The sequence below is a fragment of the Orcinus orca genome, chromosome 1, assembly GCF_937001465.1.
Source record: "Orcinus orca chromosome 1, mOrcOrc1.1, whole genome shotgun sequence".
NCBI lineage: Eukaryota > Metazoa > Chordata > Mammalia > Artiodactyla > Delphinidae > Orcinus > Orcinus orca.
Window position 1 is genome coordinate 54,081,983 of NC_064559.1, and position 23,873 is coordinate 54,105,855.

Here is a 23,873-nt window from a genome sequence, read left to right on the forward strand (position 1 = left end):
GATTGGCATTCATTGTATGCCAGATATTGCTAAGCACTTTACTTCTGTTATCCTGGGGTTGAGATGTGCAAAATGAGAGAATGGGAATTGAAGTAGTGGAAAAGAACAATAACCTTGAAGCCAAAACAACTAGGAATTTTTTCCCCCTAATTTTAGTATTTACTTACTGGGTGAACTTGGTCAAGTAGTTTGACTTTTCTGGAGCTCCTTATTTGTAAAATGGAAATATAAATACCCACATTAAAGGGTCATTAAAGATTAAGTTAGTTCATGAATGTTGAAAGGGCTTCTTAGGAGAGGCCAGCACATATGTACATCATTACTGTTGAGTTGAATCATAGATGATAGGAACAGAAATACAAGTGGATGAGAACTAATTAGAAATGGAGATGAATCAAGACAGTTTAGGGCAAGCAGTGGGCTAGTCTCCTTTTGGAAATCATTTATAGGTGATATTTTGTCATTATCATTTTCTTTTCCCATCCATTTTATAAGATGAGAACCGGTGAGGGGACCTCACTGTTTGAGATCAGAGAATTATAGCAAATACTAAACTCTTTGTTAATAAAAGACTAGAGTACGAGAGAGGACTCAGAATGAACAGAGCTCTCACTGGATCTACTAGGCAGTTTCCTTGCAATCACCCTACAACCAGTGTCCTGGTTTTCCCAGACCCATGTGTCCATATTGCTTCCAACGCCACACTACAGGGAAGTGGCCCCCAAGGACTTGCAAAGCTCAAATCAGAATTTCAGTTGTGAAACCGCAGGCTTCAAAGTGACTTATTCTCGTTACAATGTATGAAATGATCTGTAAATACGTATTTTAACTTTACCGAGTTTAAATACTATTACACATCTTACTTGATGTCAGATTTTGTTAAGTATGTGCTGTTATCTGAATTTACAAAGGTCAGTCAGATGGCAGTGGAGAATAGAATTAGATATATTTAAAAATCTTCTTCGTACATCTGTAGCTCAGATAACCCTGCCTTTTTCAAAGAGCTTTGGGCTTTTTTTCCCTTTCAAATGAGACTTTAATGAGTATCATGTGGATAAACTCTTTGCAGAGGTTTGAAAAGATCCAGAGAAAAACTGTTGTAGGAACAAGCAAACCATTTTGGATAAAATCATAAGCCATTTGAACGTTTCATCTCTCTGGTTGTGTCAGAATGTTTTGGCTGCATTTTCACCCCACAGGAATGTTTTCATCTCCATGGCTAGGTAAATAGAATGTGCGCAGAGTTGCTCCATTGCTATTCATGCCAGCACAGAGTAGCACAGAGTGACCTACTTCCAGCAGCATCCATAGAATGCTTCGCTGCTTTTCATCAAGTCTGATTTACAAAACCACCGTCAGCTTTCCACTGCCCCTCCCCCACCCACCACCAGAGACAACAGACTATGGACTCTACGAGTCGTTATTTCTTTCTCTCATCACTCCTGCTTTTGGTATCAGTTTATTTCAGTCCATTGTAAACCCTCTTCAGAAGACAGAGAAGTGGGTGGGTAAGCAGCTTTAAAGGAAGCTGACATTTCTGATTTTTAGAATATAGCTCTATAGAGGGATATTTGTGGGGCTGCAGAGAGAAATCAGGTGAAATTTTCTTATTTAGACTACCTTGTTCACATAAACACATAGAGTAAAAACTCATTGGAGACCCTTTGCAGACATCTTGATTCTTTCTTATTGGGGACTGCTGATTGGAGTTTCCATAGGTCACTATCATGAGTTGCAATACAGCCAGTCTATAAGCTGGCAGGCTGAACTAAGCTGGAAGCATCCCAGAGTCCAAGAGGAAAGTCTGATCTGGAAAAATCTTCCAGAGACTTATATCCAATTGGCATGCAGAAACTTAGACTGTACCTGATTTGGAGTCTGACTAGAGCCAGTGTCACTGAATACCATGGTTAGAACAGGGTGAGTGGTTCTTAGAGACCTTCTAGTCCCATCATTTGAAGATGAGAAAAGTGGGCTCCAGGGAAATTATAGCAGCCTCATTCTCCTGCCCTCCCACCCCAATCCAAAGTTCTCTTTAACCTGCCATTCTGTTTCTTATCATTGGATCATGAATGATTTGAGGCTCTCTTCCTTTTGCCATTGAGAAGAAATGTCACCAAGCAGAGGAAATAGGAATTCAGTTATCCTTCTGGTCACAAGTGGAAATTTCTATTCGAAATCTTAGAAAATCAAAAAGGTTTGAATTACTTGGAAAAGTAACATCCTGTTCTTCTGTTGGGTGAGAGATTCTTGAAATCTTAAGCCATTTTGCTATAAAGCTTTTGCTCACATAGTTGTGTGTGGTGGGGCAGAGGAGTGAGAATGAGATGATAAGTAGCAGCTCCACGGCCGACTGTGAGTTTAATAGAAGAACCACAAAGAGAGTTCCATTTCCAGTTGGATTCTGAATATCTTGACAAAAGAATTACCTAGCTGTACTATCTCCCATTTGGTTGTTCACTTAGCCACGCCTACATAGGCACAAACTTCAGGCAAGCCTTTGGTGAGCTGGTGGACTTCAGGCTCAGCAGGGCGCCTTATTTTATGTGGCTATCATTCTGTGATGTGGGATTGCATCACCAGAACTCCATACCAGATGGCAAGAGGTGTGGAGGCCCAGCCAACTCAGCCTATGGGACCTTGTTTCTCTGCCTAGTTTCCTGTCCTCACTTCTCCCGACTTTGTCCTTTCTCTCTGCATCCCTCTCCTTTGTCTGCTTTTCATCTGTCCCTCATCTTTCTTCACAGATGGCCAGGACACTAATGCACTGCTTTCATTATGTTTATGGAACAAGTTGGGGTCTTTAGAGGCTGCTGTTCCAGAGACATTAAAGACTTCGGTCACGTTTGATACCAGAGTAAAGATTTACAGGATAATTAGTGATCCTCTACTGTTATTAACCCCTGACTTAAGCAGGTTGTTTCCTTACAGAGGTGTTGAAAATTAATGCCACTTTTAATAGTTTTAGTTGGAAGACCATAATGAGACCATGTGGGAAACTAGACCTACCATCAATATCTTTCAAACTCTGAAATGGGGATTTGAGGCGGGGGGGAGTAAAAGAGAGTGGAAGAAAAGGGGGTAATTCTATCACAGGCCTACCTTTGGTCACCTTAATGATAGTCACTGATGGACAAGACTCATTTGTTATTCTTAGTTTGGGATAATTAGCTTATCGCTACTGAAGTTCTGCGCTTAATCCTGGTGGCACAGGGAAACTCAGAATGACAGCTGAGATAGCATAGGGTGGATGGGTGACTAGATTCTATTTTTAGAGATGTTCCCTTTCCCTTGTAATTATTTCATAAAGAATATGAGGCTTTTCACAATACCACACTTAATAGAATTGAAAAAACGATCAAGCAAAACTAATAACCCATAGACATTCCTCCTCCAATCCCCTAATGGCAGGGAATTTCATGGCTGTGCATTTTATTTGTCTTCCAATTGATCCAGTTCTTTTCTAACTCTGCTCTGGGGAACCCCCTCAGAAGCCATATTAGATTTGGTTTGGAGGAAGGGTTTTTAAGATTAACAATGAGTTTGAAAATCCTGATCTAAGCAGGGTCTTCTAATAGTCAGCAATGGCCATCAGGGGGTGTCACCCTCAATCTTGAAGGACTGCAGGGTCAGTTCATCAGGTGCCCTCAACATGAGGCTAAGAATTGACAAGTTAATGCTTCCTTCCGACTTGACCTCAACACCTGGGCCACCTCATTACTACACAACTGGATTTAGCTTGAAACTCAGCCTTGCCAGGAGTGGGAAAGGGGCCCAGAATACCAGGACTAACCTAAGCTACTCTAAGTTCTTTAACGAATTAAAGGATCTTTGAGAATTTCCCTAGTTCAAATTCACATTTGACTTTAAATTACCAGATTCTTTGAAAGAAGACATCATGCACCTGGTCCTCAGTGAAGTTGTCCTTTGGGGAAATTCTGATTCTGATATGATGTGTCTTAGCAGGTCAGTTCAGGGACTCTCAGCATGCGGGGTTGCCTCAAGAAGGACCAGGGATTTTTGGAGCAAGTTTTGGGTGTCCTAAGCTAACCCCACAAAAAGACAGTGCTGCAAGCTCACAGCACACAAGCTAACAGAACAATGACTAAGGCCAATTTAAAAGTGATTTCATCTCACTCTCCTTCTCTCTGCCTTTCCCCATCCCAGGTTATTCTGCAGTGTGACTTTCCCTGCCCAAGGTTCCATCTTCCTGGTTCTCTATTGCATCCAGAAGTTCCAAGGTTTCTTTCTTAGAATCCAAATATCTGTATCAGCATGAGTAAGAACCTTTCTCACCAGCCTGAGGTCCAGTCTGAAGATGGACCTGGCCTCTAAGGACTCTAATCGAGTCGTCTCTAACCTGTCCACTCTGTGCTCAGAGGGAGGGAAGAGGTAGAGTGCAGGTTAGACTGGAGCGAGGATTTGACACTGCTTGGTACATTGAAATTATTGCCTTTCTAGGTGGTCACATGAAGCACACCTTTGGATTTAGAATTGTGGAACGGCAAGTTACAAAAGGATCTTAAAATTCATCAATACAGCTTCTCCGTATACAGATGAGAAAATTCAAAGCCAGGCATTCCATTCAAGGTTACTCTAGACCGAGGTCTCCTGAGTTCCAGTTTAGTATTGTGTTTCCTGCAGAATAGAGGATCAGAGTTACACTGGGACTGTGATTGAGTCTATCTGCTACTCTTTCTGGGTCCTCTTCATCTTTCTACTCATGGCTTTATTCATTCCTCTGCTTAATAAAACCACGGATGACTTTCCATTAGCTCTGAACTCCTTAAAACTGGCATTCACAACTTTTACAGTTGACACCAATCTGGATTTTCAGCCCTGTCCTCTACTCCTCCTCTCCATATCCTCACTCTGCAGCATAACCAGACCTCCCGCAACTCTGCAAACACGCATCATCCTGCTATTCCTTTACACACTTACACACACTGTTTTCTTCATCTCGAATTGACCCCCAACATTTCTTCCCATTTTATCCCTTTCCAAGGGTATATGCCCAGCCAAGTACCACCCTCTCACCCAGCAGTGCTATTACGGTTTAGAGTACTTATTCATGGCTCTGTCTTCATTTTCTTACTAGACCAAAAGCTCCTTGAGAGTAGAAACCATGTAGCACAACTTGCTAAATGTGGCAGATAGAGTGTGCTCCAAGGATCTTTGTGTATTCAAGAATAAATGGCTGGGACTTTCCTGGTGGTCCAGTGGTTAAGAATCCACCTTCCAGTGCAGGGGATGCAGGTCCGATCCCTGGTTGGGGAACTAATATCCCACATGCAGCGGGGCAACTAAGCCTGTGCCACAACTACTGAGCATGCGAGCCACAACTAGAGAGCCTGTGTGCTGCAACTACAGAGCCCACATGCTCTGGAGCCTGCATGACACAACTAGAGAGAAGCCAGCACGCTGCGACAAAGAGCCTGCGCACTGCAGCGAAAGATCCTTCATGCCGCAAAGACGATCCCGTGTGCCGCAACTAAGACCTGACGCAGCCAAATATAAAATAAATAAATAAATAACTATTTTTAAAAAGAGTTCTCATTACAAGGGAAAAAAACATATATTTTTAAAAAAAGAATGAATGGCATCCTGGTTTCTGTAAATTTCGGGCATTCCAGAATTTTGGAGGTGCTGAGATCTGTGAGGTTAACAGAGGGTAAGAATGGGACAAATGGAATGCTAAAAGTAAGGGCAGCCTTACCTTTCTGTAGATCTCAGACCCACAGTGTGGTGATGGCTGTGGTGCTCGTGCCACCTGTGGTATATTGAGATCTGACTGCAGGCTCCTGTTGGCACCTGTTTTATTCAGTACACTGGCAAAGGCTCTGTTTGAGCCTCGTCCACAGCCCTCAGGAGGTCTTGGACTAAAGTAACTTATTTGATCCCCTCCCACATTTGCTCCTTGGGAGTCCCAGGTCAGGCTTGCATTGGTAAAGCAATTTCTGAGCATTTATTCTTCTTGAGATATTCTGCTGACATCCAGACCAACATGATTACACTGATGTTCCAAGCTCTGATCTCAGCCCCACTGCGATGAAATTCACAAGACATTTACTGTGCTCTGTGTGATTTTTCATTGGTTGACCCAGGCCAGATATAGCATAAGTAAGTAAGTTCCTAGTTTAGCATTTTAGCTCTCCTGTGTCAGATCTTGCCAGGAGAGGGGAAAAAAGCCAAGGAGGAAACTATCATTCTGTAATTATCTTCAACCTAAAAAGCGACAGACACCTTCACTGGCAGGCATGGCACCCTCCTTCCTTCACCCTTTCCCCTCTATGATGATTCTGGTCCAGGCAGAATCAGGATATCATTTTCCAAAGGAATTTGCCATGAATAACCCATAGATAGGTTCAGAGGGCTGGGCTGGAAGCCAAGGCTAGAGATTCTGTGCTCTCAGCCCACCTCCCCATACCCCCACTGCACCCGTTCTTTCCTTGGTACCATCACTCCTAGAACCTTGGAACAGGCGTCCTTCCTTCTCAGAAACAGTCCTGGCTGCCAGTGGGTACAGGGTTTCTTCTGGGGCTGATTAAAAGGTTCTGGAATTAGAATGGTGATGGTTGCACAACTTTGTGAGTATACTAAAAACCACTGAATTGTATATATTGAAAGGGTGAATTTTATGGTATGTGAATTATATTTCAGTTGTAAAAGAACTCATGGAATACTAAGGCTTTGTGCAAAAAATTTAAATACTGCGGCACAAAAATTCCTGAAAGACCCCATGGGCTTTCAGTTGCTTCCTCTCTTTATGCATGTTCGAAGGTCATGTCCTCTGATGCCTGTGTTGGAGGTGGAGGGGATCTGATAGAAATTCATTCATCTGTCTTAGTCCCTGTTCTGTGTCAGGCTGGGGTGACTTTGGTCTGGGTATTTACTTGTCTCTGCTTCCACAGTTAAAACAGGGGTAATGAGCCTGACCTCCTCGATGAGGGTCTCCTGGGAAACAGAAAGCCAGTTTGTTGAGTGCTTTAGAGGTATGAGGTGCTGGATTCCTCTTGAATAGTTACAGGAAGGGCTAAAGTGGGATCTGACATGTGTGGAATAGAGCAGGTGCAGGCAAGAGGCTGGACGTGTGTTGCTCTAGGTGATTTAATTGTGCCATTAGGTGCTCTATTAGGAGCTGTCGCTGCTTGTGATTTTTATGTCTGTGATGAGAAGGGGATGGAGTTTGGTTTCTACTGTAATGTCAGGAAATGGACTTGGGAGAGAAGGGTGTGTTTCCCAGGAAGAATCTTCCCAGTGCTTTGATGTGGAGCCTTGATGAGTGGTTAAAAAGAATGAGTGCTGTCGAGCGGGGTTTGTGATCGCAGGACTTGTGATGGAAGTGTCATGCAGCAGCCGCGGGTCTATGCAGGCACCCTTGGAGGTGCGCCGAAGGGTTTCTGTTCACCTGGAAGTCTGTAAAGACCCCTTAGAGGAAAGATGAACTTGGGAAGCTTTTGTCACTGCCTCACTTAATAAATGGAGCTGTGCCTGGGGAAAACCAGGACCAGGCTGCAGGGGAGCCTTTTGCATACCGTCTGCCCACCGCAGCTTCCTAGATGCTCGTGCCGGTCACTTCCAGAGCATGAACAGTTTACCAACCCAACAGGATGACTAAGTCCTTCAGGCAATTAGGGAGAGAAGCTAAGAATGAAGGGGACCCTAAGCACCTTGTTTTTGCTGCACCCTCATCCTCCTGCACACTCCAAAATTTATTCTCCTCCCTGGAGGAGAGGTAGGATGGTAGGATGAGCTAGAGAATCATCATAGGCTGATGACCTGTGGCTCATGAATCCTTCTCACTGACCTTCCCTGAGAGGACCAGCCAGTATTCTTCATCTTCCTCCTCCTACGTATTCTTCTATCAATGTCTGAATGTCCGTTCCCCACTTCGCTATCTATTATAGGAAGTCCACTCACACTTCAAGGCCCAAAACTATAGGATCTTTTGTTTCTGACAATGCTACTCTCCTCCCATCTTCCACCCTCTACCCAAGCAAGATTACTCCTTCCTTCTTCTGTTTCCACAAAACTTTTATGCACGTGGCGTAACACTTTACACATTCATTCACAGTGGATGGCTTTGGAGAACTTGTTGAGAGCCTCATTTAGATTAGTCTCTCAGTGCCTAGAACAGTGCCTGGTGCGTACATAATACATGCCCAATGTGTGTCTGTTAAATAAATTAATGAATAACTATATAAGTAAATAAATACAGCAGAACATCATTTGTACACTCCCACAAAGAATGAAAGATATTTATAAACTGTATAAATATTTAAAATTGCTTTCCTCTTTATGATTGTGGTAACTTGATGAGAATACTATTCTAAATAGATCTTACTATATCTTCTTTCCATGTATTGAATTGTTTAGTCAAAGGTGATAAGTTTTGGGAGAAGAAGCCATGCCTTTCAAAAAAAGATGAAATTTGACAAAGCCATGCTCTGCCAAAGTACGTTGAGCAGAATATGAGTTTCCGAGGATGATAATAGCTGTTAAGGAAAAAATGATCTTAGGGCCACATGAAGCTCAAGAAAGCTGGATTAATCAGGTTCTTTCTGTTGTGGGATGTCTCAAAGCTTCGATCTGATATTGCTTAGGAATATTAGAGAAAGGGACACATAACAGTATGCTTCTGCAGCACCGCTTAACACCTACAGTATGAAGTACATAGTAGGTTTTGGTATATTGTTATTTATTTGCTGATGATATTTCAGTGCCTGAAAGCAGGTGAGTGCGTATGTCTGTGGTAAGGGCCTGCTTCTTCACAGCCCTCTCATGTGTACCACCTTTGCTCTGCAAAAATGAAGAGGAATATTAAAGGGAATTAAAACATTACTCCTGCCAAAGCAAGCATCAGACATCTCCAGTGGACTATGCAGCACATGACGGTGGTTTTAGAAATAACCTGTCAGCTCCAGTGGCTCTGCAGTAACCTCCCAGGACTCTCCTGTAAGTGCCAGTTCCCTGCACAGTAATTACCAACTCTCTCCTTGGCAGACGCACTGGCGTCTCCGAGTAATTTCTAGGGAACTCACACTTTCAAATTTACAAGAGGCAAAGAATCTTCTGTTTACCTCAGGAGGTCATCAGGGTATTCAAACTGTACTAAGTAAAGGATGCTATTGATCATAGAAATATGGGGAAGAACTTGAGTTTTTACCTTTGTATTTTTCTCAGTGGGTGAGAGGCTGGGCCACTAGTTTATGGTGCAAAGACTGATGGGGGGATAATTCTCTTATTCTCAGGGCCTCTTCCCTTTCTTGAGATTTGGAGCAGCAGTAAGCCTGACTTAACTGTAGTTAGAAACCCTTTGTTGTCTTCATCTGACACTGGCTAATTGGTACCAATGTCTAAGAAGGAGACGAAAAGGAGATTCGGACGGTCCAGTTGGAATTCTGACCTATGCCTTTGGTGTTTGTCCTCTAGAGATCTCAGGGAACACGGAGGACATCCCTCTGGTGCGCTGGAGGCAGCAGTGGCTGGAGAATGGCACTCTACTTTTTCACATCCATCACCAAGACGGTGCCCCAAGCCTCCCTGGACAAGACCCAACCGAAGAACCCCAGCGTGAGTCGGCAGAAGAGGAGCTGAGAATCCTCCACATCTCAGTCATGGTAAGAGCAGCACAACTGTAGCCTCTCAGGCTATGGCTTGTACTTCCTTGACATTAAGAGTCTGGGTGCCGTAGACATAGCTCTGTAGGACCCAGCTCCACAGTCTGATCGTTGATCTTGTTAATAAGTACATTTCCCATTTATGGGAAATATCTCCACCTGTGGTGTAAGTAAAAATTGCAGTTACTTCTGTACCACCATTACCCGACTGTTCTAAGAACATGCCTAGACGGGGAGTGACTTCTACAAACCAGAGACGGTGTCAGATGGGGGTAGTGGATTGTCTTAGAAAGGAATTATTCAATTAGATCAGAATATCTTATAACAGTTTCTCCATAAATGTTTGCTGAGGGACTGAATTGCCAAGCTGCTCGCTGCTACTGAGCCCTCTTCTCCCAGATGGGAGAAAAATCAGACCTGGCTTTCTCTCCTCTTACAATAAAGGGTGTGCCAATGGATACTTGCCTTTCTCTCTAGTCCATCTCAGAAACATCACCATCAACATCCCTTCTAAGATACCCCTTCTGAAAATTAGAGAATTTTTCCTAAAATTCTAGGAACTTGTGTTTTAGAATCTCACTAGAAAGTAAAGTGCTACAGTGGCAGGCAGGGGTTTTGTTTGGCATTGTTTTGCTCATTGGTGTATCTTCAACACCTAGAATAATGCTTTCACATAGTTAATGCTTAATTATAATTATTTGTGGAATAAATGAATGCATTTCCCAGTAGAAATGGAACATGCCTGATTCACTTGGTATTTTTATTAGTAAAATCGGTACATCACCTGCTCCTGGGGTAGCTTGAAAGCAGGTTGAGACTTGACTGATTATCTGCGGACTATATGTATGGGGGGGGGGATGGGCTCTTTCACTGTTAGGAAATTCAACAGAGTACCAAACGAGGTCTTGATCTAAACTTTAATTAATCTATTACTCTGGTACCATCACTATGTGCTGTTTAGTTTTGTGTATTAGATTGGGGAAAACTGAGCACATTTTAGATGTATTAAATTTTTCATTATCTAAATGTTTGGCATGGAAAATATCCCTATAAAATCTCTGATAAAACCTCAGACTGCAAGCTTTCTATTTCTTCCTCAGCCAGTGTCTCCATGAATAACTGACTTGATAGATTACCTGCGTATGCACAGCTGCTCTACTTTGTTTAAACTATGTGGTTGAGAAAAGAGTCCTTGAATAGCAAATAGAAAAGCTTCAGTGTCCAGATATGCCAGAAAGTGAGCAGGTAAATCAGATTACTGTGCCTCACATTTACAAATTAATTGAGGTTTATAACATTAGTGTTAGAGTACTTGTACATCCTTAGTCAAAGACCCCTGTTTCTTCTCTCAGGGAAGCTTGTCTTCTTCAACGTGGCTTGTAGTTTCCAGATTGTGGTGAGATCGGGCAGACCTGCAGAATCAGCCCTGGCATCGCTTGGGGTGACAGATGCAGGGGTCACATTGTTTTTGTCTTTATCATGTGGTCTGATTGAAAAGAAGGGTACGATGGTGGACTTTCCACCAGCTATCCACATCCTCCCATCAATGTGGGAAGCGGTTATTGTGATGGATAGTTTTTGTTTTCTTCTGGTCCAAGACATTTCAAAGGCCCAGTCTTTGTAACACCACAAAAATGTTTAGGGTAAAGAGAACTGTAAAGAGATTCCCAGGAACTAACTTTGGGAGTGGCTGTGTCTGAAAGAAAGACCCTGAGTGTAAGAGGTTAAGGGAGGCGAGGTGTCAGAAGGTGTGTTTAGTGGGGGTTGGGGAAGTGGTGTGAGCATCTGTGGGAGGACAGTCCAAAGATTGTCCTAGTTGCTACATGATATCTTCAGTGTAGCAAGGACCCCATCTTCTATGCTCAGAATGAGGTGCTCCAATAGATTCTCCAGAGAAGTGTGTGTGTATGCATGTGTATGTGTGTGCCTGTTTGTGGGGATGGGTGGCTGATCAGGGATGCCAAAGAATTGAGGAAATAGATGGTGTCCCCAAAACGTAATAACCCTTACAAGAAGCCCTACATTGCTAATACTTTTTGTTCAGCCCCGCTGGGCAGGAATTAATGGGAAGTGGACACTGAACTGGAAAGAGAACAAAAGTCAGCCTTAAACCTGGGACTCTTTCCTTCATATGCTACTGGTTACCCATGGCAGACCAACTATGATGTTCAGTTTTCCAAATAACATGGGAGAGATTACTCCTTCAGCTTGACTTTAGTTTATTCTATGTTATTTTCAACTAAGCTGGAGGAGGCAGAGGTTCAAAGGGCTTGAGTAAAGGGTAAGGGTGGGCAAGTCTGGTATTTGTCGCTGGCTTGCCCTCTTGGATGTGGATGGGTCCACATCTCCATGAAAAATTCAGGAAAGCCTGTGGCTTCTGCAGGAGCACAGGGCCCCCAAGGTGAACTGAAGATATAAGTACTCCCTCCCATCCTTGCCAAGATGGTGTGGTCAGTGGAGCCTCCTGCCGCCCCTCTTGCCATCCCGCCTACCTCCATTCCTAGTGCATCCACCCTCAGACACTGTCTCTCCTATCCTTTACATTCTATTCTAGAAACAGTTTCAAAGTTTGAAATTTTGTATCTGCCCTCAACTTAGAAATCAAGCCTGAAGGTATCCTGTTTGAAGATGTCGTTCCCAGAGTCTCTGATGGTTTCTTCTTAAGAGACGCAGGGATTGGTAGACTTTATCTGATACACTTTATGCCATATCTTTTGGAAGTAGGTAGGCAGCCATTTGAGTCATCTGGAATGACAACATTGTAAATGTTAGAAGATAGCAAAATCCTTTGACTAGTAACAGTATTGGGCAGCGAAATGCACTTAAATAAAGTCTTATTACCCAAACCCTGTTAGTTATGAAATAACAATAGCAGGGCTATTTTTCATTAACTATAACAATCAATACTGATGCAGTTTTTAGTTGGATCCAAATAGCATAATTCAAAAAAGAGAAAACTTAAGGTTATCAAAACATGAATATTAAAAAAACAAAAACAAAAAAAACATGAATATACCCAACCATTTCTCTTTTGTTAAGAAAATGTATATTTAAAAGCTTAACTAATAATCCGAAATATTTCTAGTATGTGCAGAGGGAATTAATGGTTCTGTGAACACCTTAAAGTTTACATTTCTTTCATTTTGTATTTACACTTTTCTCATCCATATAGCCTCAGGGCAGAGACTGCCGTTTGTTTTTATATTTTGCATTTACTGTGTTTTATTTACACACAAAGTGTCAATATAAGTAATGAGAGAATGAGATACAGAGGAAAACCCTTTTTTTGTATCCTTTTGACATTGTATGGATGAAAATTGGTAAGTTCTCTCTTACACTGTGCCCAGTATATACATACCATCAGCAAAATCGTGGGCTTACAGAAAACCAATACCTCAGCTAGGAACTTGGCAATTTAAAACTTTAAAAAACCTTTTGCTTTTCTTATTTTTCAATCACATCCTAAAATTTTTGAATTATTTTTTCCAAAGAAGTACTATTTCTTCCTTACATAGAATAATTGGGTTTCCTTCCTGAAATCTTATATTACTGCTTTGAGGGTCACATGATGTATTTTAACCTCCTGCATGATTCAGATGTGGCTGAAGAGATTTATTTCGAATTTTGCAAGATAATTGACGTTTAAAACTACAAAAGTACACAAGGATTCTCTTTTGCAAACTCTCGAACAAGTGAAAGCAAAATCATCAAATGAAAATTGCTATGTGAGCTTAAACCAGAAGTCAAGGAATTCTTCAGTTATAAGCAGATTTTTTACTCCATTGAAGGTCAAGTTTTAATATGACTTTACATTAGATGGTCAGACTCTGTGTGGATTTAAATTTCCATATTTTCCTTTTGCTAATTTACCATGTGATCTACATTTTTCTTTTTAAAGTACACAAAAGAATTTAATGGTGCATAATATAATTTTAATGGATTATCTACTTATTTCATCATTGTAATTAAAGATGGCAGTGTTAATAGACTTCCTATATGCATATGGGTTGGTTAAGTGTATATATATATATATATATATATATATATATGTATATATAATATATTTTTTGTGTGTGTTACACGGGCCTCTCACTGTTGTGGCCTCTCCCGTTGCGGAGCACAGGCTCTGGACGCGCAGGCTCAGCGGCCATGGCTCACGGGCCCAGCCGCTCTGCAGCATGTGGGATCTTCCCGGACCGGGGCATGAACCCATGTCCCCTGCATCGGCAGGCAGACTCTCAACCACTGCGCCACCAGGGAAGCCCTGGTTAAGTATATTTTTCACAGCAAGTAGCCTTTCAAAAATGCTTCAGTTTGATATATATGTATATATATTAGTGATAACTAATACATGTTTTATATATATATATTAGTGATAACTCCCATTGGTAGATGATAATATTTTTTGTAGTTCAGCCTTCTTAGGCACAGTTCACAATTGAGGAAAAAAATAATCTTTGAGCATTTGTCTATCCCTCTGAGAGTTTTATGAAGATAACCCATCAATGAATCCTGGGTGCTACGCAGGACCACTAGCCCTGGCTGTGTGGAGCCCATTGGCCAGTGTCTGCAGGTTCCTGTGGCCTCCAACTGCTGGCTCCTCAGGGGTCCCATGGCTCCTCATTGCTGGGAGCCCCAGGTGAGCCCATGGCGCATAGTTTTCTTTGGGGAGAAAAAATGTAGGAAACAAGGTTCGGGATGTTCCATTCTGGGGAGGTCACACTTGGGGCTGAGTTAGTGCAAAGCCCACAGAACACACGTATGGGGGACCCTAAGATTGTGCTTCCAGAACTGCAGACAACTTTGTGCCCAAGGACCCATCCTTGCTCTTACTTGAGCATCCTTACTCAAGTTCAGTTCAGCTGCCGAAGCATCACATATTACTTGCTTGAAGCTGTCTTCATTTCACTCCTAAAGCTCAGCCATTTCTAGGGCAGAGAAGAGCAGTTCTAAGCATGTTCATTGCTATGTGCCACCAAGACTGTCTGGTACTTATTAGGTGTACGTGGGCATAGGAGAGAGGGCTAGATGCTTTTTCTTTCAGTACCTTTTACCTTCAACAAATCTGTTACAAAAATTTTTTTAGCAAATTCATTCATTAGAATCACTTTTTCTGTACCTTTGGAAGGTACAGAAAGACAGGTCCTGATTCAGTCCAAGGAGCTTATCTAGGAACTCAAGCCATCCATCATGGGACTAGATTGCCCTATTGGCCATACTGTCCACCTACCAAAGCCATCTTTGTGTTCTTGGCGTTCCATGAGGAAAATGGGTGGGCAGTTCCTAAAATAGCAAGACCCCTAAAAACAAAACCCCTTTGTTCTTGGGTTGTCTCTGACTGTCTGATGTGCGACAGACTGGAGATGCCAGGGTCCGTTTGAGGGCTATTCCAAGTACTGAGGGAGAGTTGGCTTGCAAACCTCCTCTATCTGGCACCGTGGTTTGGTTGTGCATCTCTTGTCGACATGCATTAGGTGCAGGTACATGTGAATCCATTAGCCATTTCAATTGATCAGCTATTCCATCTTGCTGGCTGCCCTCCCCTATTCCTGTAGAGTGGGAACTGGGGTGTAGTGGAAGGAAACACTGCATTTAGTTGGAAGGTGGTCTTCAGATCTGGCTTTACCACTTTATGTAATCTGCTGTCCTTTTGGGAAGCTTCATTACCTCATCTGTGAGATGAATGCATTGGTTAGGCTTTTTAGCTTTAAAGAATGGAGATCTACTCAGACCTTCTTTGTAATGGAGTTTTACTATAGAAATTCATATGGAGGTAAGGGAGACAGAAATCCTCTGATTTAAAAAAAAAATCTAAAAAGCAGAATTTCATGAAGCCTGGAACAGGTAGGTTGTGCAGGATCCAAGTCATCTTGTCAGCCCCCAGCCTCAGCACCGTGTGGTTTGGCTTTTCGCACCTGTTACTGTTACTTCTGTGGCCATAATGAGAAACTTTGTCCAGTCTACTCTGTAAATGTTTTCCCCATTTTGCCACTTTTATAAAATGTTTGTACTATCCATCACTCGTCAAGTCACCTCACTTATGACCTTACCTGACTGCTCTCAGCTTTACAAGGTTTCCAGTTTTGTTCCTGCGGCTGCCAGCTTCCCTACTTCCCCCCACCCTTTTTCTAACTCAGGGAATGGACCTCACTAGTTACCATAGTTGGACCTCACTAGTTACCATAGTTCCTGTATGTTACCATAGTTGGACCTCACTAGTTACCATAGTTGGACCTCACTAGTTACCATAGTTCCTGTATGTTCAGAGACTTTCCTATCAAATTATCCCATAGGTAGATGTAACCTTAACCAGCCTTCTTCTGTTGGCTATAGTTATGGGAAGGTTGGCTTAGGTGACACAGAAAATGGTCACTCCTGCTCCAGGGACAGCTTGGAATCACTTCCTTTAGTAGAGGCTGCTAAGTCATGAGTCCATGATTCACTTGTTTGATACAGTGGGCAACTACAAGCTAACTTGTAGAGGTGTTAGGAGGATCGAAAGATTTCATCACCACCATCACATCATCATCACAGTCTTAATTTTGCACTTACTATGTACTTCCTATCTAAGTACTTTCAATATACATTAGCTTATTTTTTATTCGTATCACAACAGCATGAGGTAGAGTTTGTTATTATCTCATTTTACAAACGAAGGGACTGAGGGCCAGACAAGCTAAGAAACTTACCTGAAGTCAAACAACCCTAAAGGTGCAGAGCCAGGATTTGAATTGAGGCAGTTGTCAGAGTCTATATACTCTAAGAAGCAACCAGCTCATATCCTAGCCCATAGTGAGTGCCCAAGATGTATTTATTACATGTCCTTTTACCGGCTTTGGTTGTTTTGTCAACTTTTGTCTGCTGAGACTCAACTGACGTGTGTCCCCACTGTTCCTTCAAAGCCACTAACTCTTTGAGCACTAGGACCCACAACCAAGGTGGCATGCAGATCTGTTTTTCTGTGGCTACACCAGGAAGCTAACCCCAGAATTTGAGAGTCTGTTCAGCTCAGCTGACCCCACCTACTAACCTTGGCTGCAACCACTCTGCCTCACAGCTGACAGCGGGTTGATTGGCAGAGAAGGGAGGAGGGAAGTTGGGGACTTCCAACTCCAAAATTGTGAAAGTCATGTAACAGTAAACTTAGGCTTCTTCATATACATACTTTCACACTTCTGCAGTAAATTTCTAGAAACCAAAAAAGCATTTTAAAAACATTATTGACCTATCATTGATTTTAAAAAATCGTTGACTCATTCATTCATTTAGTTATTGATTCTTTCATTCAATGATATGTCAGGCTTCAGGTACTTTTTTAACTATTAAGGAGATAGAAAACTAATAAGACAAGATTCTGCTTTCAAGGAACATTCAATCATATTATTAACACTTAACGTTTGAGGATGGCCTTTGGCAGAACTGAGTATCAAGCGGTTCCCTGTTCCATTCCATTCTTTGTGTCCTCTTTACAATTCTATTCTTCTCTTTCCTGAAGCTCCTAGAGGCCTTCAGTTACCCCCATTTCTCCAGACAGCAAGGAAAATAGCTAAGAGGCCAAATTTTCACAAGGATGCTAATGTCTTTTAACAACTTGATGTAATATTCTGTTCAGCAATTTAGCTCACTTGATATAGATGCCAACAATTTACTTTTAAGTACTTAGTTCCAAAAATCCCTGAAGATCTTTTTGAAATAAAGAGTCATAATCTCTGTGGGGTTTAAATCAATATTAGGAACTGGTAATATTCATAGTAATGAAGCTATCCGTTCACTCGCTGTGTCCCAGACAACGTATGGGATTATTTTCATGAATAATATCAATCAATTTCCATAGCAGCTTTGTGAAATAGTATTAAATCTCCCATTTTTCGGATGTGAACACTGAGACGTAGAGAAAGTAAATCACAGACCGAATTTCACATAGGTGGAGCCAGGATTCCAGGCAAGTATATCTGACTTCAGACTTCACTCTGCTGTAAGACTGCAGCTTGGTGGCATGAGGGTTGGCTGGCTTCTCCAGTTTTGTAGGCTGTGGAACAAATGTGCTTCTTCTGGCTAGCACAGCAGAAACCCTTTGGTTGATGAAGGTTAGTTAGGAGGGCACATAGAGAAATGGGCAAGATACTGTCATGGTGGAGTCTCTGAGTCACTTCAAAAAGTGAAGAGCTAGACTGGGCAGCAGGATCAAGCATTACAGAAGCCTGGGGTTGGATCTGAGCAGAGGTCATTGAGAAGCCAAGAAGCCACTGGATACTATAAGTTCTATGGTATAGTACTTTAGTTCTATGGTCTAGCTATGGTAGTTTTTAGCAGTGGCTTTGCTGTCAGAGAGACCAAATTAAATCCTCATTCTGCCACTTACTAGACTTTCTAGTGGCTTTGGAAGCATTGCTCAGTCTGTCTAAACTCACTTTTCTTATCTGTAAAATGGGAATGATAATAGATTCTACCTCATAGGGCTGTTATGCTGATTAAATGAGGTGATTCTTATTAAGCACTTCCTACAGTGCCTGGCCCGTGGGAGGTGCCTAGTAAATATTGCCTAGGTAAACTCTTGGGGTGCCATGTAAGCTGGATGTAACAATTTCTGTGTGCAGTGTGTTACCCAGGGACCCGCTACCTTAGGGAGCCAGGAAAGCAGGTGGGATCATAGCAGCATCTTACAGGAGTCCTAGAGGGGTTTTGCTCAGGGAAAAGACTGAGGCAATTAGGGACATCAGGGCCACAGAAGGTGCCCATTACAAAGGTGGGATGTGGTCATGGACATCCAGGGCATTGTTAAGTCACTTTTATTGTTTAACAGGGTTTCTAGCAGCTATCCTGTGGTTTAGGATGGTAATCTCAGCTCCAAACTTCCCTGGAAGAACTTCATTAATTAACTAATTTTTTTAATCAAACCATATGACGTCATTATGGGAATTCCTTTTCTGCCCAGGTATCCACAGATACAAAGATTGTTATTACATTCACAAGAGAAAAAAGAAGGCATATAATGATGGGTGATATTCAGGGTCAGCATTGGTGGAAAAACTCAGATTTTTATTCTTAATGCTGTTATATTTCCCCTAGATCATGCTGTCTTCTCTCACCTTCTGCCCCTCCCTAAAGCTTTGGGATTCTCTCACAGACCTGAAGTTTGTCCTTAAATATGACCTCAAACCCACACCCATGGGCCTTGGTTGGAGACAAACTAGATTTAGGTAGAGTAGATAGAGCTAGCTGGGCCCACAGAGAGACCTCTAGCATGGACAATGGCAGGAGATTAGGCCAAGGATCTGTAAAGGGCCAAATGGTAAACATTTTCAGCTTTGCAGCCCATTTAAGCTTTGTTGCAACTATCTAACTCTTGCCATTATAGTGCCAAAGCAGCCATACACAGTGTATGAATGCATGGATGTGGCTGTGTTCCATAAAACTTTATTTATAAAAACAGACAGTGGGCCACATTTAGCCTAGAGGCCATAGTTTAGTGACCCTGATCTAGTACATTCTCCTCATTTTGTTGACAGAGCCCAAACAGAGACTAGACTCTAACAACTCGGTAGAAGTTATAGGGTTCTATTTGCAATGTAAAAGATAATAGTTTGCTCGTTTTTGTTAGACTCCCATAGATTGATTATAATTGTCACCTAAGGAAGGCACTGATAAAGACTGTTCTTGCTAAAATTCAAGGCATATGGTATTTACAAGTTCAGGTGAAATGCACTCACATTAACCTCTCTTGAGAGGTATTGATGGGTTTAGTGAAGACAAACGTTGATGAAAACAAAAATGTGCTTAGACTTGACAAAAGAAATATAAACAGGATACCGATTAGCAGACATGCTGTCTTCTCTTCCCTGTGGCTCCTGCTTGGTTTCAACGTTGCCATACACAGTAGACTTATATGAAATGCCTGTTCATGTTAGAATATCTCCTTAAAGTAAAATATATAAATGTACATGCGGGCATGGAAGTAGAATTGTGCTTCCAGACACATCACCATCAAGTTGGTGACACGGAAGGACTTTACGAGTTGGTGGTGGCTTTCTGCCTTGCTGAGGAGGCTGAGGGTGGACAAAGCATTTTAAGACCTCGTCTCATAAAATCAGCTGTGACTCTTTCAAGTATCAGCTCAAGTTTATTCAAAGTCTTGCCTACGTGAGAGGCTGATGTCAGGAGCCCTCCTCAATGTTGCATAGGGGCCCCCACGGTACATCTGGGGCGGTTGGGAGCCTCTTAATACTGCCCTGCTATTTATGAATTCTCCTGACACCTCTATCACTGCTGCTGACGTCCATAAATAGCAACAGAGATGAGTCAAGGAGCCTTCTAACTTGGGATGAATCAGATGCTCTGTTGATACATTGGACTGTGCCTGACAGTACAAGTGCTTCATGGAACAGTATCCGGAGCCTTCTGGGCTCTGGCTCCCAGTCCCACAGTTTGCTTAACGTGAACCTAAGGTGACTTCTGCTGCTCCAGCACCATAAAGAAGGCAGAGCTGTATGAGATTCCCTACAGGAGATCTGATACCAAATGTTTATGAAAGGATTCAACCTTTTGTTTTCTCCCTCCTTCTCTCTTGTCTGAGGAAAAGATGGAAGGCTTTGGGATTAAGACACAAAAGTATTTTGGATTTATGAGTGAACATGTCAGGATTTGGCATTTATGGGCCTTAGACACATTATTACAGAGTGAGGTAAGTTGCCACACAGAACAAACTCAGACGTGCTCTGCATCCCAGCAGTGACGTTAAAGCATCTCTCTTTGATTCTCTATTTATTCCCGAAATTTCATGGAGTCTATACATCCAGGTCATGATCCTCAGGCTTTCCGCTGGCTGTGTCAGTCCCCAGCCCCACTCGCCTCTGCTGATCAGCGAGAGCAGCCCCAGCATCTAAGGCCTCCAGCCTCTCCAGGTCACAATCGCCTTCCTGTGACTCCACCTGGAGTTGGGATGGGGCAGCATCCACATGTCCCAGCCAGGGCTTCCATGGCAGAGTGGTGCAGGCTGAGAGCCTAGCTGTACTCATACAGACTGTGTTTCCTTTTTCTCTCCTCAACAGTGATTAAAGCTCGGTCGAGGAGACGAGCAGCCTCATGTTGGATAAGACCACTGAATTAGAAGTCAGGAGGTGTTCACTATAGTTCTTTTCCCCAGAAGAGTCTGTGAAACCTTAGGCAAGCTCCTTCACCATCCTGAGCCGCAGTTTTCTTATCTGTATATGAATGTTTTCAAAACTTTAGGCATTCAGGTTTTTTGCCAAATTTTTATACAATCTGTGTTAGTGTTTTCAGAATATTTTTATTTAAATTGACTGTCTTTTTCAGTTTGAAGTTATTTTAGCTTTATCTCAGATGAAAATGCCAACAAAATCATAGGTTTGAAGTAATAGTTAATTATTTCAATATAGGTTAGGAAAAATAAAATTTTATGAAGTAAATAAAAATGTTTCATACTTTTACCAGCCATTAGCATGCCATCGACCAGGAGCATTGGATGGGCTATGTGTACTCTGCCTCGGGAATCCCAGCCTAGATGCCCTTCAAGATGCCTCCAGATCTCACTTCCTAGGAATATGACAGTGAAGGACAGATGGGACACTAACAATCCCTGGTTAAAACAGACCTGAGGGTAATATATCGAGGAGCTTGATTCCATCCCCTGCAGCAACTCTGCTCTTCTTTTTTCCATTTATGAGCATGAGATGATGGTCTGTGGGGAAAAGGGTGGGCTTCTGTGCCTATAGGTTGGGTTGATGGTGGCAGTTCTGCCCTGGGAGGGATCTGTCACTTCCCACGGCGCTGATCTGCTGGAAGGAGTTTGGTGGCTGTGAGCCCTTGCCTGTGGCCCACTGGGATCTCTCTGCAGGCACTTGAGATTTTGCTGAACTGCTGGCCCAGGGCCCCTGTGTTCAGCCAGCTCTGCTTTTCACAGTCCCCAGGGAGTCTCCCTACACATGTCCCCACCTTTGCTGGCAGGAAGTGCTCCAGGATGGAGTGGCCTCTGGACCACGTGAGGGATCAGGTCATAGGAAGGGCCCACAACCTCCAGCTTGGGGGACTTGGTAAGGGGAAATGTCCCACAGAGCACTGTGGAATCACCTCTGGAGGACTTTGGGTGCTCTAAGAAGAGGATGTTTATCCTCCTACCTAAAATGCCTTCAGTGAAGCCAGAGGTGGCGTGATTCCTGGCAAGCACAGATGAGCCACTGTTTTTTTTTTTTTTTTTTTTAATTAATTAATTAATTTATTTTTGGCTGCATTGGGTCTCCGTTGCTGCCCCGTGGGCTCTCTCTAGCTGCGGCGAGCATGGGCTACTCCTCGTTCTGGTGCGATAGCTTCTCATTGCGGTGGTCTCTCCTGTTGTGGAGCACGGGCCCCAGGCGCGCGGGCCTCAGCAGCTGTGGCTTGCGGGCTCTAGAGCGCAGGCTCAGTAGTTGTGGCGCACAGGCTTAGTTGCTCCGCGGCATGTGGGATCCTCCCGGACCAGGGATCAAACCCGTGTCCCCTGCATTGGCAGGCGGATTCCCAACCACTGCACCACCAGGGAAGTCCCCTGAGCCAGTGGTTTTATATTTCTTCCTCACCTGACTGCTTCAGTTGCCCTGCGTGCTCTGTTCTCAGGACAGCAGTTAGGAGGAAAAGTCTGTTTTAGAAGGAAAACTCCTGACAGGATAATGAACTCTGCCTTGCCGACTAACAGTGAAGGCACTTAACAGGGCACCTTCCCCTCCTGGTGGGTCCCGCTGGTTCTCGGCACAGAACTCGACAAGGACAAGGCAATGCCAGATTTCCATCAGGCACCAGGAATGCGAGGTCCTCTCTGAGGCACTGGACATTCAGCTGCTTTCCTCTTCCTCGCTTCCCTCTCCTACATGCTTTTTGTGAGTTCCTTCGCCTCTTTGCTCAAGTTTGGATTCGATGTTCATTTTTGCCTAGTTTTATCTAATGGAAAAAGTTAGAGTGGGAAGTGGGCTGTGTAACTATTTCTGTGAGCACATTCAAAGGGCTATTTCTACATCCAGACATTTTTCACCAGCATTCATGCTACATGCTGCCTTACCCAGAAAATATCATTTCAGCTCACTAGGGTTGCAGAGGAGAAAGACCGTTATTTCACTTACGAATCATCCACACAGATAGTGCATTTTATTATCTGGGAACAGAAGGATCTCAGTCTTCCTATTCATTCTTTTGCCCAGGATCCCCCTTTCTGCACTCTCCTGTTCAGTGTCCCTGTACCTGTCATGGCCATGGCATTGTCCCCTTGTGCCTTCCACTCCTCTCCCTGTGTATGTGTTCAAATCCTACCTATCTTTTACGTCCTCCCTCAAACATCTCCCCCTGGCCACCTTCCCCAATCTCTCCACCAGAGACCATGCCTTCTTCTTGGTTTCCTATGGCCAGGCCATCAGGGAAGATTTCTCTGAGCCTCGCTCATGGCTGGTGTCTATTTCTACCCAGTGTGTTAGTATTTTGATGAGTCTTTTCTTCTCTACTAGGTTCCTAAATGGCAGGATCTGGTCTAAGTCTGATTCATCTTTATATTTCTTACAGCTACCAGCACAGCGCTTCACACAAGAAACATCCCCAGTTGGTGTTTGTGGAATGAATATTATTTGTTTGTATCATGTTTTTTCCCCCTTGGTCCTTACATCTGTCTCTTTCTCCAGCCCTGGCTTCTCTCCCTCAAGCTTCTGACTTACAGATCTATCTGTCTGGATGTCCCACATGCACTCCGAACAACACAGAACAGATGAAATGTATCATCTATCTTCCCCACCACCCTCTCCACTTCCTGTGTTCTCTCCTCGCTTGGTGCGAGGACCATCAGCATGGTTACCCAGGTCAGATCCCCTTTCCTCCCTCTCTGTCCTCATTCAATCCAGCACCAAGCTCCGCTCATTTGATTTTCTGAAAGTCTCTAGAATCCCTCTCTTCCTTCCCTCCCCACCACCACTGCTGATGCAGGCCCCCATCACCTCTCAGCTGACTGCTGCATGGGTTTTCCACCTGTTCACGCTGCCTTCTGATACCATCCCCTCAAAACTCCCCTCTCACTACCACCGGGCTGTTCCTAGTAAAATCCAGCTTCGACCATGTCACCTTCCTGGTAAAATGCCTTGAGTAGTTCCTCACTCTGAAGGGTAAATTCCAAGATGTTGAACCTCTCATGATCTGACCCTTCTCTTCCATCACTCCTTAGTGTCCACTCTCCATTCTAGGCACACTGACCAGCTCAGTCATCTTTCCTGGACTTCCCTTGCT

General features: G+C 43.2%; 1 protein-coding gene across 5 annotated transcripts in view; it reads left to right on the plus strand.

Moving 5' to 3' along the window:
- ASTN1 (astrotactin 1) overlaps positions 1-23,873 on the plus strand; it is a 326,481-nt gene that overhangs the window by 115,174 nt on the left and 187,434 nt on the right. For all 5 annotated transcript variants that reach the window (XM_049715380.1, XM_049715388.1, XM_049715367.1 and 2 more), the window contains exon 2: positions 9,433-9,620. In XM_049715380.1, the coding sequence (XP_049571337.1) occupies positions 9,433-9,620 (188 nt within the window). The remainder of the gene's footprint in view (positions 1-9,432; positions 9,621-23,873) is intronic.